The 18,104-nt window shown below is 36.2% G+C and overlaps 3 protein-coding genes across 4 annotated transcripts; all 3 read right to left on the bottom strand.

The window, feature by feature from the left end:
* Positions 1-780: 780 nt before the first annotated feature.
* LOC106407010 (ubiquitin carboxyl-terminal hydrolase 20) lies at positions 781-4,531 on the bottom strand. 2 transcript variants are annotated; one of them, XM_048762926.1, is made up of 9 exons: positions 3,839-4,531; positions 3,634-3,754; positions 3,420-3,530; positions 3,131-3,327; positions 2,715-3,044; positions 2,502-2,621; positions 1,932-2,403; positions 1,586-1,837; positions 781-1,000 (listed from the first exon to the last, which is right to left on the bottom strand). In XM_048762926.1, the coding sequence occupies exons 1-8, from the start codon at positions 4,205-4,207 to the stop codon at positions 1,614-1,616; spliced, it is 1,944 nt and encodes a 647-aa protein (XP_048618883.1). In that variant the 5' UTR covers positions 4,208-4,531; the 3' UTR covers positions 781-1,000; positions 1,586-1,613. The 2 variants fall into 2 exon arrangements, with proteins under 2 accessions (XP_048618883.1, XP_013703238.1); XM_013847784.3 differs by lacking the exon at positions 781-1,000 and having other exon boundaries at positions 1,430-1,837.
* Positions 4,532-7,773: 3,242 nt separating this feature from the next.
* On the bottom strand, positions 7,774-11,589 carry LOC106411421 (probable ADP-ribosylation factor GTPase-activating protein AGD8). Its single transcript, XM_013852182.3, has 7 exons — positions 11,363-11,589; positions 11,159-11,277; positions 8,950-9,376; positions 8,580-8,861; positions 8,380-8,505; positions 8,201-8,302; positions 7,774-8,128 (listed from the first exon to the last, which is right to left on the bottom strand). The coding sequence occupies exons 1-7, from the start codon at positions 11,420-11,422 to the stop codon at positions 8,021-8,023; spliced, it is 1,224 nt and encodes a 407-aa protein (XP_013707636.1). The 5' UTR covers positions 11,423-11,589; the 3' UTR covers positions 7,774-8,020.
* A 5,490-nt stretch (positions 11,590-17,079) lies between these two features.
* Positions 17,080-17,896, bottom strand: LOC106410251 (abscisic acid receptor PYR1). Its single transcript, XM_013850737.3, has one exon. The coding sequence runs from the start codon at positions 17,788-17,790 to the stop codon at positions 17,215-17,217; it is 576 nt and encodes a 191-aa protein (XP_013706191.1). The 5' UTR covers positions 17,791-17,896; the 3' UTR covers positions 17,080-17,214.
* Between the last annotated feature and the right edge of the window lie 208 nt (positions 17,897-18,104).

The following is an 18,104-nucleotide window of genomic DNA, read 5'->3' as shown; positions in this document are numbered from 1 at the left end:
TAAAATTTCTATAAAATCAAAATATGGATGTAGAGAGCTTTATTTTCAGAGTAAAAAATTAGTACTTTAGAAATCTACAGCAAAAAAAGCTACAGCAAATAAATTTACAGATTAAATTTTATAACAAAAAGTATAAAGCTACATTACTTACCGATCATCTCCTATATTCTTTCTTACTTTTCATAGATAATTTGTGTGTTTTTAAAAATACTAATTGTTTTAGTTGATCACATTTTATTTCTGTTTCTCTCGTTTTATTACATTTCTCTATTTCGTTTATAGTATTTACTATTACGAACATAACTACAACCAGTCCCGACTCTAACGTTGGACACATCCGCAATTGTCATGGGTCTATGGATCTAAACAAAATTTTAATTAGAAAAGTCCATTATACTAATTAGTAAAGTCCATTTTAATTTGTTAAATTATCAATTAGTTGGTGAATTTACAATAAAAAATCCATGATTAACAAAACCAATTTTAAATACAAAAAGACAATATATTTTTCCAAAACTTCATGGTGCTTAACTTTTTTACAACAAAACCTAATTTACACTTAAATGCCTATTTTTTCTTTTAATACCACAACTTTTTTTTTGCTTCAGTTTAAAGAAATTCAATAATTTTTTTTTTAAAAGGTTTCTATTTTATGTTTGGCCTAAGGCTATTAAAATTTTTAAGAAGGCACTGACTACAACATACGGTAATGGGAACTCTGGGATAAATTATAATACATATGTAAGGAATATATAATTTAAAACTTAAAACACGAGATAATCAGCAGGAAAAAACCATTTAAACTTAAAACACGAGATAATTTTACAATTTTTCATTATTTGAAGTATTTTCCTTGACGTTTAGAACTAAAATACTACAAATGATGAGAAAGGGGAAAATGAAAGGTTAAGTCAAAACTGAAGCACTTGGACACGGCACGCCATATCTGACTCTGATGGGCCTGCTGATTATCCTCCACTCCCTTTTCTTTATTGAATTTCTACAAACAAAAAAATTTCATTTTTAACAACAAATATAAACCAAGTAGACTCGGACGAGGACTAGTATTTAATAGCCTAGTACTATTTAATTTGATCATCTCTCCGAGGACATTCGACAAGAGACAAAGTAAAAGAAAACCATTTCTATATTGTCCAATAAGCTTCAGGTTTTTACTAACACTGTATTTAATTTGGTTAGTCATTTTAATTTTGAACTGTTGGTTACGCAACGGATCAGAGTGACCGGAACCAAACTGGGCGGCTTTCATTTCACTAACCACTTCTCTAAAAACTAAAATATTAATTCATCCTTTATACATTGGAAAAACTCGACCAATTCTCTGGTCTATTGATCTTTTTGTCAGCCATTTGGTGCTTGACTTGACTTTGGTTTATTGATAAAAAAAGAAAGCATTAGACTCTGTCAATGGGTTGATCCAAAAAGAAAAGCTTTAGATTCTGTCAATGGTTTTTGTTTTCTTCCAACAGTTTATACCAAAACTAGCTAGCTTACTATGCACACAATCCAAAACAATTAAAACCTGATTTAGTCTAATCACCGATTAAGAAAGTCCACAAGATACCTCTTTGTGTCCCAGATGCTGGACTTTTTCATGCTTTTTTAAGTTTTTTAGGTGGAGAACCAGTTGTAGATATGCCTTGGTCCAACACTCTTTCACGAGGTGAAGGTTTCTTCACGGGGCCTCTTCTATGAACAATTTCGTTTTCCTTGGACTCTCCAACGTGTCTTATTAGTAATGGCTGCTTGCAAGGTTCTTCCTCTTCTTGATTCTTTGTGGCTTCCAATTTCTCGAGTTGAATTAGGAAAGTTCCATCTGCAGAACCATCACACACGCACACAGACCAAGTAAGTACATAAAACACCATAAGCTTAACAATGATACAAAGAAAAACATAAAACTCTGGTACCCTGTTGTTTCTGAGACGAGTCTTGATCTTGAACCATGAGATAAGGAACAGAGTCATCACCAGTGGTAGCTCTTTCAATGTCTAAGCGAGAATCTACTTCTTTTTCAGTGCATGAATCGTTAGAATTATCATCATCTTCGCCACTTGACTCTGTTGATTGTAACAACGCATCTTCGTCAAACTCGTTGGAGAGGGAAACATATCTTTCTTCTGGCTTGACATGTTGGATTACTCCCGCTGAGTTTTCAGAGAGTAGTTTGTTGGATTTATATGCATTCTCATAGCTGATTTCAGATGAACACTCCCCGCTGGTAGGATCAAGGACAGAGTTCGGCGAAGGATTTTGCAAGCTAGCCTCAACCAATGGATGCACCTCTTGAAAAGTGCTAGAAAACAAGGGGATCCCTTCTCTTGCATAGAAAAGAATATATGCGTCTTGTGATAACACTCTATCTTCATCGATTCTAGTGACCTGCCGAGTTTTGTCAAACACAAAAAAACAAGGGGAACGTTCAATTATCAAAATCACCTATTTTGGAAGCAACCAAAGTGACTAGATAGATATATCACCTGCTTGTCATCAAATTGATGCCATGTCTTTGGGGCAGACCTCACATAGGAAGAGTAATGACCGTAAGCTAATGACCCAAAATGCTCCACAAAAGCATAAAGACGATATTTTGCAGTAACCTGAAAGAAACAAATAAAGTGTGCAATCTTAGATAATTACAAAACTTTGAGAACTTAAAGACTGATGAGAGATAGAGAGAGAGTTGAACATACTTCGTTATTCTGGCTTCTGACCATATATGGCTGCAAGTCTATCTCCAACGGAAACTTGACATGATTGAAAATCTTCTCCATAAAAAACCCATTATTCTTGAATCTCTTCAGATGGAATGTGACAACCTGTGGCAGCTTATAGAGCAAGAGCTGCTTCTCCTTTGAAACTTTTTCTTTACAGTTATCACAAGTCATTGGCTCATCAAGCTTCTCCACACGGGTGAACGAATCCAGCGCACTCTGAAGGTTATCCACATGTTCGATTTCCAAACTCAACCCAAGAGAGTTTTCAAATGTCTCAGAAACAGAGTTGCAGTTGCAGCAACGAAGCTGAAAGAAGAAACAATCAAATAACTTGAAACACATACCAAAAAAAACTGCTTTGACAAAATGTATGGTTAAAGAGTTAACATTACCTCACTGACGAGACGACCACCAAAGATACGCTGAACCAAGTTAACATCTTGAGAAGAGACAGAGTCATCAGGGTCACGGTCACGGTCACGGTCACTACTCGGGTCCTCCAAACAACATCTCTCCAACTTATCCAAAAACGCTTGTAGAAACTCATGAGCGTCTTCTTGCTGGTAACGCCTGAAGTCAGCCGAAAAATCTGTGGCAGGCAGGTTAAGGATAAATCAATAATCCACAGCTTAAGAATCCAATAAAACATCAAAGTCAACAGTTAGTAAGTGTGAAGGATACAGTTAAGATTGTTAAGGAAGGAGTAGGGAGCAATTGAACATCGTGAAGTCGTCAGCGCAGCCTCTAAGTGACCTTTAAAAGCACTTCTAACACAAAACCACTCATTGCCACCTTCAAAGTTCCAAAAAAAAAGACACTGCAACATAAGACAAACCTCAAAACGAAACAATAAAAAAAAAAAAAAAAAAGAAGCCACATTGTGAACAAGTCTTACAGTTACAAAGCTCAAGAGGTTCGTAAGAGCAAAGACTCTCGATAAGAGGGAGAGTGTGAGTCAAACACTGAAACACCGAGTTAACGAAACAACTGTTGCCTAGATTCCAAAGCCCAACACCCTAGAAATCAAAAAAGAGACCCATATTATATACAAAAAAAAAATAAAAAAATAAAAAAGGAAATGGAAAATTCAAGAAACATACAACACCAGTGGGCTCGTCGATCATCTCGGGAGGATCTTGAATGAAACTATACAAAGGTTGGTTCGTGGACCAGTAACTCGTAGACTCGTCGTCAGTATCGAACCCAGGCGAGACGTTAGGAGTCCACCGTTTGTAATTATCCGACAAACAACAAATATCAGAGAACGGCTCGACGGGAACCAGAGAAGGCACGGTTAGGGTTTCGACTGAGACCGCCTCCTCCACCTCCACCTGATTCGGGGAAGAAAGAGCCAGCGATTGAACTGCATCATGGACTCCGATCGACTCGTCTAGGGTTTCGATTGGGCTGGGGGTTAGCGGCGGAGGAGGTGAAATCGGCGGAGGCAAGTCGGAATCAGCGATCAGCATCGTGTTTTTAGGTTGAATTGCAAAATTAGGGTTAAGCGAATCCAATGGGGTTTGGGAGAAAGATCGCTAGTGAAGGATTTGAATTGGGAGGGAAAATCGAGAGGGCATTGTTGTTGTTATTTAGGGTTTTTTTGAATCAACGATTGTTTGATCTGATGCAGATGCTTCTTATTTACGGTTTGTTTTGTTTTTCTTTCAAGGTCGGTGGTCAACAACATTTTGATTTTTTTTATCTCTCTCTCTCTTTTACAGCCAAAGTTAATATCTCTTTTTTAATTTAGGTAATTATTTATTCATGTAAAACAAATAAATATTTGCATATTAGATTTTTAACATCGTAAATTACAAAAAAGGCAAAAGCAATTTAATACTAGTAGCTCAGTGAAGCTAAAATGTTTAAAACAATGGTGAGATTTGATTTGAACAAAAAAAATGGTAAGATATTATCCAACTGTTCTTGATTGTTCTCTTTTTGCTACGTCAGTTGCATAATAATTTAAGGCAAAAATTCAACATTCAAAACATTAAAAATCTGTTTGTTTGCACTAATAAAAATCTTCCAGAACCATATATCATTATTTCTGAGGATTCAGCATTCAAAACAGATTTTAGATATGTTCAGTTACTACTACTATAAGTGCAAAATCATACACTTGCTACTAATACGACTCATCCAGAACCACATATAATCTATTAATTGACAATAATATATGAGGCTCTAGTGATTTATGTGAGAAACAAGAAAGATTGATGGGAGCTCCTTCACTGGAAAATGTTCGAGCAGAGTATGAAGCTGTAGTGAGATGGCAACGGGTTTCAGATATTGAGGAGAAGGTGTTGAAACAGAGATCAAAATTACATTGGTTGCAAGTTGGTGATAAAAATAACAAGGCTTTCCACACTGCAGTAAAAGTTCGAAAAACAAGAAATGCAATCAGAGAAATCAAATGTCCTGATGGAAGTACAGTAACTAAACAGGAGGATATAAAGATGGAAGCTGAAAGATTTTTCAATAATTTTCTTACCTATGAGCCACTGGATATTGGAGGAAAAACAGTTGAAGAAATTCAGAGTTTCGTTCCTTTTAGATGCAGTGAAGAAGAAAGAGGAAGACTTATAAGAGTGGTTTCAGAGGAAGAGGTGAAAGAAGTTGTATTCAGAATGCCTAGTAACAAATCTCAAGGTCCGGATGGGGTTTACAAGTGAATTCTTTAAATCATCATGGAGTGTGATAGGAAAAGACTTCACAACTGCTGTACAATCTTTCTTCAGCAAAGGCTTCCTCCCAAAAGGTTTAAATTCTACCATTCTGGCGCTTATATCTAAGAAAGACAGAGCACAAGAAATGAAGGATTACAGACCGATCTCGTGCTGCAACGTGCTGTACAAAGTGATATCAAAAATCATTGCCAACAGATTGAAAGGTACATTACCCCAGTGTATTTCGTATAATCAGTCTGCATTCATGAAGGACAGGCTTCTGGTGGAGAATTTATTATTGGCAACAGAGATAGTCAAAGATTATCATAAAGAAGATGTCTCACCTCGTTGTGCCATGAAGATAGATATTGCAAAAGCTTTTGATTCAGATCACTGGCCGTTTCTGTTAAATACATTAAGAGCTTTGAATATGCCTGATGAATTCATACATTGGATCAAGTTATGCGTGTGCACGGCCTCGTTTTCAGTACAAGTGAATAGAGAGCTTGCGGGTTTCTTTCAGAGCAAGAGAGGATTGAGGCAAGGGTGTGCTTTAACTCCCTACCTGTTTATGATTTGCATCAACGTTCTCTCTGGTATGCTTGATAAAGCTGTGGAAAGGAAGCAGATTGGTTACCATCCTAGATGCAAAAACATTCTACTCTCCCATCTATGTTTCGCAGACGATCTGTTGGTTTTCACTGATGGCACGAAAAGGTCTATCGAAGGAGTACTCAGGATATTCAAGGAGTTTGAAAGCTGTTCTGGTCTAAGGATAAGTTTGGAAAAATCCACTCTATATACTGCAGGCATAAGTGACAGTATAAAGGAAGATATTCTTGCATCTTTTCCTTTCTCAACGGGTAGCTTACCGGTTAGATACTTGGGGTTACCTCTCCTTACTAAGCGCATGACAGTGAATGACTATCTGCCACTAGTAGAGAAAGTACGAAAGAAAATGAGCTCATGGACAAGGAGACTTATTTCGCATGCGGGACGCTTGCAACTTATAAAGTCTGTCATCACAAGCTTAGCTAACTTCTGGATGGCAGCTTTCAGGCTTCCTAGTAGTTGTCTAAAAGAGATTGAAAGGCTCTGCTCGGCTTATCTTTGGTCTGGTCGTGATCTTAAAACAACAAAAGCGAAGGTTAGTTGGCAAGACATCTGTTACCCAAAAGAAGAAGGTGGATTGGGGCTTAGACCTTTGAAGGAACTATATAAAGTGTATGGGCTGAAACTCATATGGAGGTTAATGGCAGAGAAGTCGTTGTGGGTTCGCTGGGTTCAATGCTATCTGATTCGGAAAGGTTCATTCTGGTCTATTAAAGAAAATACTAGTTCGGGATCATGGGTCTGGAGGAAGCTATTGAAACTAAGAGGTCTTGCAAAACAATATATAAAGAAGGAAGTGAGAAATGGAGAGATTACATCTTTTTGGCATGATAGCTGCTCAAGATTTGATACCTTAAAAGACCTACTTAGAGAACGAGGTCCGCTTGACTTAGGAGTTCCTGATCACTATTCTGTTGGTGAGGTTAAAAGAAGCAGAAGGAGGAGTAGAAGGAGAAGAAATCACAGAGTGGATATTCTAAATCAGATAGAAGAAGTGATAAGCAGGCTTGATAATGACAATGATGAGGACATTGTATTATGGAAGCATGCAGAAGGAAAATTCAAAACCAATTTTTCGACAAGCAAAACCTGGAACCAGATTCGCAATGTGAAGTCGGTATGCACATGGCATAAGGGAGTCTGGTTTTCTCAATCAACTCCGAAGTATGCTTTCACTATGTGGGTAGCTATTAAAGGGAGATTGCAGACAACAGACATAATGCAGCAGTGGAATAGCTCCATTAACACAACCTGTGTGCTTTGTAATGATACGCCAGAGTCTTGTGCTCATCTTTTCTTTGGTTGTCGATACTCTGGGATGATTTGGAGGAAGCTTATGGAGGGTCTGATGAGGGATGCGTTTACTGTGGACTGGAGTGAGCTAATATCTATAGTCTCGAAGTCATGGGTAACACCTATAAAGACTTTCATACTCCGATATGTAATGCAGACCACAGTTTACACAATTTGGTGGGAGAGAAACGCACGCAGACATGGAGAGAAGCCAAGATATTGATTGCTTGACAAAGCTTGTGGACAAGTATATGAGGTTGAAGCTTTTATCACTAAAGGGTAGGGGAGATTATTATGAAGATGGTCTGATAACATGGTTTGGTGCACAACCAAACTCATCATTTATACAGACAGAGTAAGCAAAACAGAGTAACACTCTTGAAAACAGAGTAACACTCTTGATGTAATACAGTTTTTCTGAATAAAATTTAACATTTATTCAAAAAAAAAAAAAAAAAAAGTAACATTCAAAACAGATTGTATCTTAACAATTAAATTGATTCTTGTCCACTTTTTTTTATCTGCAAACAAACAGAGATCCAATAACATCCATATAGTTTTGATATAACAACAAAAGCCACGTCTCAATTCCAAAAAAGTAAAGCTCTCTAAAAACATAGAAACGAGTATCCTTCATTGGAAGTTTCCTCACACTTCTTTTTTCTTCTCTGTAAAATGAAAAAAACATGCGAGACCTCTTACGCCTTCTTACAGCATCCTGTCCTGAAGATCACTGAAGATACCAGAGGCCAAAGTTCCCAGCTTCTTCTTCGTTTCACCTGCTATGTTCACTATCGACGATATATCTTGTTGTGCCTGATACAAACAATCATCAGTAGCGTTAGAATTTAAAGAAAGAAGAGACTTTGGAATATGTAAATATTTTACCTGGAAAGAAAGTCGGTTGATGAGATCACTAGCAGTTATATCATCATTGGAATCGTCTTGGTCGTGACCGAAAAAATCAGCGCTTGAGATAGATGCTGAGCCCTGTAACATCCCCACAATGACACATTACAATACAAGGAATAAAAATGTTTCTTCATTTGAAGTAATGTTAAACTTACTGAAAACTTCTGAAGAGTAGCTTTAGATTCAAGATCAGCGTTCTTGTTCTGATCACCAAAGTACTGAGCAGAAGAAATGGACTTTGCGTTTGTGAACTTCTTTCTTGCTTCATCTGATTCTTCAACCTAAGTAAGTAAGAACCAACACAAACTTTAGCAGAGAGAGTTGGATAACAGATTTATAATCTCAATGAATATACCTGAGCTTTTGAGGAGTTGGAGCTTGATTTCTTGGGGACATAACTGTCCATTCCAAAATCCGAGAAGGAGCTCGACGACTTTGGTGGGGCAACATGGTTAAGCACTTGCGTACCACCAATGCTTTTTCCTCCGGATTGAAAGTCGTCATTGTACTCAAACCGAGAGGCGGCATATGAAGATGAGCCACCTGATGATTTGCTTCCACCGTTATTGGTTGAAGTTGCAGCAGGAATCACCGGTGCAACTTCTTCTGGTTTCTGCTCATATAGATTCCCCGTAGGCTAGCATTTCACCAAAACAAACAAAAAAAAATCAGAACAAGAGACCTTAAACGTTAACGATCCAAGAAACAAGCTGAGCAGTAGTTACCTTAGTAGTAAGCTTCCGTGCACCAAGACCACCAGTTTTGCCCGTCCTTTTAGCACCGATAGGCTTCTTAAAAGTACTAGGCACAACTGTGTTAGAAGCTTTAGGCGAAGAAGTAGCTTCTTGCTTCACAGTAAAACTCTCTTTAGGAGGCAACTCTTCCTTGACAGAAAAGGAAGAAACCCCATTAGATCCTTCCGCAGCAAGGGGAGAAGAAGGCAGAGCAATAGCAGCGTCTTCAGCAATGGCTTTAGCAACTTCTTTAGCAAGAAGCTGGCGATACAAATCAGCAGCTCTCGAAGTGTACTTAGCCTCGATTTTGCCACCATCAGTCCATCCATGCTGCTTGAAGAACACCTGAGCACGGTTGTTCCCACCGAACATCATTGTCCTCAGCTGCTCAGGACTCCACGAGTCCAAGTTCGTAGATCTACACCACGTTGAGACGTAATGTAACGTTATACAATTCAATAAGACAAAAGAACTAATAACATAATCAATGGATCGACAATTTGGACCATTCTCATTACAATAAACTGGTGAAACAATGTTGATCTTGTAATTGTAAAATCTAATGCTACATTTTCAGAACTAAACCATCAAAAGCTACAAATGTGACGTTTTTTAAACCAATAAGACATACAAAAAAAAAAACAAAAATGTATCATCTTGAGATGTACTGTAACGTTATTCAATCCAATAGGGTCGACCATCTATTTCTCCACGATAACTATCATATATTATCAAATCTCCACCGAACTTTAACCTCATGCTAAATCCCCACAAAATAAAAATTGCAAAGCTATTTCTCCATGAATCAATAGTTCGTAACTTAATTACCCATAGATCATGGTTTAAATTGGTTTATTTGTTTTAATTGGTTTATTCCTAATCAAAAAGCTTAAAATCAATTAAACCAAACCAAAATCCAATTTTTATATATAATTTTTTTTCTTTAAAAATTTATCATCTTCTTCAGAGGCCTTCCTTCTCATTTTTCACCAACGTCGTTAATCCTAGCCATGGCCAAAAACTGATCTTCTCTCATGATCAATTTATTGGTGAGAACGAAAGCAGTATTGGAGTCATCCCAAACCTTTCTTAGTACACAATACCGTCACTGGTCTTCCTAAAGCCGATTAGCTCTGTTGCTCGCGGCGTTTCTCCTCCTCTGACCCTTCACTCATCGTCTCTGAGCATCTATTCAATCCAGGCTATAATCTCTCCTCCTCCATTGCCGTTTAATCAAAAACGTAGACATCACCATCGTAAATCCGTCAATATACTGCAGGAGAGACTCGCAGTTTTCGGTATATATGCTTATGTTGCGGACGAATTTGATGGTTTCTGGAGAAAAAGACGATATGGGTTTAATTAACCGACATGTTGATGAATTAAATGTTGAATTTGGTTTCTGGGTACTTAAGCCTCTCAAAGAAAAGGCATGGGCGGATATCCTTGATGAAGGAGACAATATTGATTGGAAGAAGAATATAAGTTTGATGTTTCTTTGAAAAAAAAATTGCAAAAGAGATTTTATTACATCACAGAAACATAAGAAGGTTTACGAAATACAGTGGTTCAGGTGGGGAGTTTATGCGGTTTTTTTAACAACTGAAGAAGGTTTTGTTTTGTTTATCAGAAAACAAAGATAGATCACAGATGGAGGGCTGGTAAAAATATATATATAAAAATTGGATTTTGGTTTGGTGTAATTGATTTTAAGTTGTTTGGTTAAGAGAAAACCAATTTAAACAAATAAACCAATTTAAACTGTGGTCTATGTGTAATTAAGTTTTGAACTATTGATTCATGGAGAAATAAGTTTGTAACATTTAATTCATGGAGATTTAGAATGAGGTCATAGTTCGGTGGGGATCTGATGCTATATGATAGTTATCATGGGGAAATAGATCGTCCACCCAATCCAATAAGACAAAGAACTTATGTAATAGTCAATAGATCAATAATGTGGATCATTCTCATTACAATTAACAATGCTGATCTTGTAATTGTTCAACCTAATCCTATAACTAAACCATCAAAAGCTACAAATGTGACGTCATCCAATCCAATAATTCAAAAGAAATTATAATAATCAATGGATCGATCATTTGGATCATTCTCATTACAACAAACAATGCTGATCTTGTAACTGTTTTAACAACTAAAAACACTATTCAGATGCAACGAAAAGGTCAACAAATCTGACCTGACGAAGCTGATGTGAACACCGAGACTACGATGAGTAGCTGAACAATCAATGCAGAGGAAGATCCCGTACGTAACCGATGCCCATGTCGGATTCTTCGCACTGCAATCGAAGCATACCTACACAATAAACCGAAGATCTACTCAATCAAGTCCCAGATCTACCACATTACAATAACAAATAAACCGAATCCGAAACCGATACCTTGTTGTCAGATTTTGATTTGAGTTTTCTGAAGACAGCTGTTTTGTCGGAAGAAGACATTGTTTGGTGATTCGAAATCTGAAGAGGTGACGATTGGATCACCTCCTCTCGATTGAAAACCTTAAAGAGAGTTTTTTTTGGAAATCAGGGGACAGCTTTTCTTTTTTTTCCTCTCTTGTGGAGATTTTATTCCTCTTTCGTCTTCTTCTGATAAATGTAGAACGGGAGCATTCATAATGGAAACATTTAATCTGACTAGATTGACGATAGTACCCTCACTAAAGTCTCGAAACTACGTAAAGGTAGTTGTTGTTGTTAGAGTGTAGAAACGACAAGCAGTGCGTTGTTCCGTTTCCGAAGCAACGTTGGATGGTAACTGACGAACGAACGCCGTTAAATCATTATTTTTTTCCCCTTTTCTTCAACATCAATAGTACAAAAGATTACTCCCTCCTATAACCAAATAAAAAATAAAAAAACGTTTTCTTTTTCATCTCAAATAAAGATTATCAAGATGTATTATATCTTGATGAGGATGAGGTGGAAAGTAAAGATACAGTTGAAAGTAAAAATGAAAGCTAGTGATCTTGAACAACTTCATCTTATCAAGACCACTTTCAAGAGTGTCTTCATATATCACTCTCGCTTTAACCAGATGCAATATAATCTCACATGTTACATATCATCTTCATATTCACATATTTGAATCATAAGCATTCGTTAACACTTCTCCTAATTGCAATTAATACACTATCGATGACATATCTCAAGTAACCGCAATACACAAGCTACATCCCAAAAATGGCACTTGAAGATGCCAACATCGAAGTAAATTACTGTTGATAGTTGAGACACAAACATACACAAACAAAAAATATTTGCGGCCCAAATTTAAAAATGAACAAAAATGTAAAGTAGCCCGATTTAATTAAGCCCATCTTAGTTTGTTTTGTCTGCTTGCATGCGATTTCAAAATGTCTCTAGCAGTCGCATTCGTCGGGGATTAGACCAACATTTTAGGCATCTGCTGACAGCCTAACACAGAGAAAAAAACAAAGCATAATTTCATCTGCCCTAAAAACAAGAGACCCAACATGCAATATAAAACACGATGTAATAATTTTGTAAGGTCATATATATATATAACAATTAACTGAAAAAATCTAATTTATCCACCGACCAATAATTAAGACCTTTTATTTGCCATTTTGCTCCAAGTCTCTTTCACCTTTTTGATAGGGAAATTGTCCATGTCTTTTATATTTTTTGGTTTATCATGCAAAAAGGCATGTCGGATAAAGACGTCAAAAATATGTGTCCACATTATTATTTAAACTGCATTGATTGCTTTTATTGATTTTATGTATATAAATATATGTTCAAAAATATAGGTTGATTATATCAGAACGTTTCAAAAAGTTGTATCCAAATCTAAAGAGTGTGATTAGTAAATAAAGAGTAACTGAAAGTATAATAGAATACAGAAAATGAGAGAAAAACAAAAATAAAAGAAAAAAAAAACAATCCAGCGTACAACGTTTTTCTCCTTACAAACCAAGAGAAAGCACAGATTTTTCTAACTCTTTTTTCTATAGTAACCAGAGTAAAAGATTTAAAAAAAAAACTAAAAAATGTTCCGCCAAATTGGTATATTGCTATTGGATGGTGCTTTACTGCTTCAGTCACAGTCTAAGAGCATGATTAACGGGGTTCTTAGGGTAGGGTTCTTAGCGGAATATAAGAAACCTTCTCTTAACTTTTAACTAAAAAACCTAAGAACCGGTTCTTAAATAAGATATTTAAAAGCCGGTTCTTAGCTTTTTTAGTTAAAAGTTAATAGATATTTAAGAACTGTTTTTTAGCTTTTTTTAGTTAAAAATTAAGATACAGTTTCTTATATTCTGCTAAAAACTTCATCCTAAAAACCTCCATTAATCATGCTCTAAGATCATATTGTGAGTTCCAGAGTATCACCATTCTCTTTTATTATATTGTTTCCAAGAACCAACTAATTTAACAACTCACATAGGTTCTTCTAGTTAACCAGTAAGCAAAAGACTGAACAAAATAGTAATTTTTCTTAGAGCAGAAAAAAAATAGTAATTTTTCTTAATTTTATTTTTTATGTATTTATATATTGTTGCTGCTTCCTATCAAACAATAATCCTCGACAAAGTGTGTGGGAGTGAGTGAAGGAGGTAGAGAGAACGTGCAACGGAGATGAAAACGTGCGTAGCAAAAAGCATCTGGTCTTTTTTGGACATATATATATTAGTTTGTGTAAAACATCTACGGATCTACATGACACCCATGTGAAATCTACAACATGTTTTGAAGGTTTAGAGAGCTTTTGTAGATGATTTATGAGGGTTGTGTGAAACAAAATTGCTTGTTCTTGGGCTTTCTTGATTCGGACTAAATTAATACACCTTTTATTTCAGTTACTATAAATACCAATTCATCAATCAGACAAAGGCTATTACAATCCATCGCACACATTGTAATAGCTTTTGTCTGATTATATTATAGAGTTCCAAGACGATCGAATATGCTTTGGTTTTACAACTTTTCCACCGATTTGTAAAAAAATATAGTTATTTGCTGATATATTTGCATGGTTGTCTGTGTGAATATTTTTCTTCGGTTTTCAATTAGATGCCCAAAGCCCGAAACCGTGTGCAGATTTGGCTCTTTTTGCATTCAGGCCTCATCCATCAATCTTCGTTATGCATTTTTTTAAAGATGATAATTGTTGTTTAGTTTTGAATAAATAAAAATTTATCATACCTTCCTCCAAAATTCCTAGAACTTTAGCATTTGTCTTACGTTAAATATTCTAGTAAAATGTTAGAACTATGTAATTTTTTTAATACAAAACACTAGTTTGGTTAAATTCAGACGTTATTCTATGATTTACTTAGAAAGTTACAAACTAAAAAGTTGTTCCAATGCATCATTCAAGAACTGCAAAACATAGGAGCTCATCCTCAGTGATGTAAACTATGGGAGGAGATTTATTCTCAACCCGCTAAAGCTTTTATAGTCCTCCGAAGTTGCAAAACCCTAACATACCCAACAGTTCAAGAAAGAAAGTATAGTCAGACGTATAGGTTGTAAAAGTGCAAGCTCAAGGGGAAATTTTGCGATTGGGGGTTGCAGAGTCAAAGAAAAAGTTTGGTAGAACTCTTTTTTTTTGATAATCCATAGATATCCGCCATACTGAGATCCATATCGACTAATTCCATGGAAATATGTTCATCGGTATCAGAAGACATATCCAATTACTTTTTTTTTTTTGATCAACCCGACATATCCAATTATTTGTAATGAGAATTAGATATTTATATCATCTGCCAACATACACATGTATATCTAAGATGGTAAATTTCGATTCCATAATGATTAGCACCTTTTCAAACCAGACATATTACTCAGCCATGCTTGCATGGTCTCAGTAGAACTCTTTATTCAGAGTTTGAGATGCTAGTTTATATTGCATCACATCGTGGTCCCGTTCTCTGTTTTTTCTCAGATAACGTTTTTAATCTTATTTCAGGTTGTATTTTTTCGTTTTTAGCTCCCATTCATTTTCGTGTTTTAAAAGTTCAACCGGTTGTGTTCCAAAAAAAAAAAATCAACCGGTTGTTTAGCTAATGGTACTACAGCTAGTAGTCTAATTATTGTTTTATTGTAGGACCATCTATCCCAGCTTGGCTTGACTTTTAGAACACTTAAGAAACAATGTTACAAAAAAAAATTAGTATAGGCCACCTAATACTTGAGTAATCAATCATTAGGTGTTGACAAAAAAAATACCAGGCATGTATGCTTAACATACGGTGTAAAACACATCCAAAATTACGGTTTAAAAATTCTACTCAGAGAAAAAAAAAATTCTATATAAAATTCCGATTGTATGTGTTTTAAACACCACTGAATGTGCAACTAAGATTTGGAGTAAGTATAGATTATTCATAGGTTAAATTAAACCTGTTTTGCTATAGGTTTATCACTCCTCGTTTATATATCCTTAGTTCCTTACTATTACGGCTTCCCCTGAAATAGTATCTCAATTTTATTTAATACTAATAAAGTAAATAATTAATTACAGATTTAGATCTCTTTCACAACTTAAAAAAAGAAACAGACAGATTTGACGTTAACAATCTTAATCATTAAAGTAGCTGAGTGCGTGCTAAAACATATCGATCTTCCAATTGGCTCATCATCATCAACTTCAAGATCAAGTACATGTAGTAAAAAAAATCATACTTTGCTTTTTTTTTTTTTTTTTTTTGGAGAAAGGGCTTCACTTTGCTTTTTTTTTGCTAAAACAATAAATCGTGTTGCCTCCATTTTACTTTTGGGTGAAATACATTAAATTTTGATCCTTTATGTCGTGTCGTTTAGTAAACAAGTTGGCTACTTGCGAAAATTTACCAAGTTGGCAAGTTGCACCAGCATCACCTTTGCCTTAATTAGAAGAAATCGATTTTCAAAGTATGCAAATAGAAAGAAAACAAAAGTGGTTTCTCAGTTTCTTACTCTGTCTCGATCCAGCCAAATTTGATGATATGTCTGTGTAAAAATAATATTGAGTATTTTATTGTTGTCCCAAAAAAGAGTATTATTATTGATGATACCAATAAGAAAGACAAAAGATATAGGTTTTTTTCGAGAAATCTCAAATTTGTAAAAAAGGACTTTAAAACTATGTATCATGTTCAACTAATTCACTTTTCGTTTTAGAGATAAATTTGTACTATTTATATTAATATTGTGTGCTTAAAGGATTCATAAAGATATTGATGATTTGACTATAAAAAAAGTTGTAATCGCCGTCTTATAATGGATCGGCCACAACAAATTTTATAACAAAAAAAGAAGGAAAAACGACAAAGTGGGGACACAGGCTGACACTAATATAAAATGGGTGTAAAGGTGGGCCGAATATGGAGTCATCACTAGGCTGTAAGACGGCACGCACTTTTAATCCTTTACTGAAACTCGAATGAGAGAGAGAGAGAGTCCATCATCGTAAATACACTTCGTATCTTGGTTTATCGTGGTTTGATATCTCCTTCTTTTAGGTTCGGTTATTAAATGGCTCACAAATCGTTTTACAAATCGACTAAGTCATGACTGAACTGTATCTTATCTGTTGACAACTTTTACATGACCGAACTGTATTAATTTGTCTCGTTTGCCAAAACTGATATCTAAAACAAGTGTGAACAAAAAAAACTCTATTATGACATTGGAAAACCATACTAGATAATTTTGATATTTTGTTCTATTTTCTACTATTTGTTATTACTTTACACAACATTCAAAACAAGAAATTGAAAAGCAAAATGACATTTAATCTAACACGGATAAAGTATAGAATACAACAAAATTAACGTGAATATCAATCTTTTACCCAAACAAAGAAAATACACGTGACAAATCCTACTACGATACTTTCATAAAGTTTTAACAAACCAAAAATACAACAAAAAAAAAACTCACAAGAATCCTAATTTGATATAATCTACTTTTGTTAAAAAAAGTTACCTTTCTAGTATGCTTTTACGACAGTATTATTGCGTGGAAGAAAATTTTGACTGCCTAGCAAAGAATACACTTACCCGAAAAAGGAAAGATTCCCACTTATCCACAATAGTAAATGTCCAGACTAACCTTTAGATATCAAGGTCAAACGGTAAACTATAAGGTTAAAACAGACAAAAGAGCAGAATCTTATATGAAGCAGCGTAAATAAACATTTCCCGAAAAGGTAATTTAGAAAAGAAAAAAAAAAAACAAATTCATTTTTCCATATATTTATAACTTTTTCGGTTTTTTTTTAATCAGGTCACCTGAGCACCGCTTCCGTCGCCGGCGTTACGAGCCATAGCCTCAGTGACAGTCGCCAGCTTCTGCAGATTAAGCTTAACCACCGTATCCGCGAACATGCGCGTATCGTCCTCCGAGTTCCCTTCCGGCATATCCACGACGTACGACTCGAGCACCACCGTCCAGATCCGCCTCTCCTTCTCGAACCTGTGCACCGTCGTCACCGACTTGTAGTTCGTCAGCCTGTGCTCTCCCCCGATGATGCTGAACCCCGTCACCCTCCTCTCGTCGTCGAGTATGTCGAGCCTCTCCGTCGACGTGTTCGCCGGCAAACCGCTGATCACGTTCACGGCGCGCGTGCATCCGACGCGCATCTCGAACCCGTCCTCGACGGAGCAGGACTTGATGAAGTGCTTGTAGGTCTGCGGCTTGTCGAATCGGCGGACGACGGACCAGACGATCTCCGGGGGCGCGTGGATTCGCTGCGCGTGGAGGGAGGAGCAGCTCCCCGGACCGAGGTGGTAGGTGTGGAACTCGGCGATGGATTGCGCGAGCTCCGATCGTTCTTCTGGAGTCAACTGGGAAGGCATGATGGTGATAGGAGACTTTTTTGGAGGTTTTATTTTATCCAATAGGGTCTGGATTCACCATTGACGACGACGATCTCAAGCTCTCTCTCTCTCTATATATATATATTTTATTGCTAGAGGAAGACGATAGATTCTAAACATGATAGACACTACGGCCCATTAATTTGCGAATGCATCGGCCCGAAGGCCCTTTAATTTAAAACAAAGCCCATGTTAGTTAATGCACACACAAAGCTTACGTGTAGACATGTCAAAGCTAGTCAAGTCCAAGTGGAACTTTGAAAATTTAAGTGGTTTCTATTAAACACTTTCTT

The sequence above is a fragment of the Brassica napus genome, chromosome C7 (assembly GCF_020379485.1).
Source record: "Brassica napus cultivar Da-Ae chromosome C7, Da-Ae, whole genome shotgun sequence".
Lineage (NCBI taxonomy): Eukaryota > Viridiplantae > Streptophyta > Magnoliopsida > Brassicales > Brassicaceae > Brassica > Brassica napus.
Note: the sequence above shows the minus strand (reverse complement) of the source record. Positions and strands in the feature narration are given on the sequence as shown.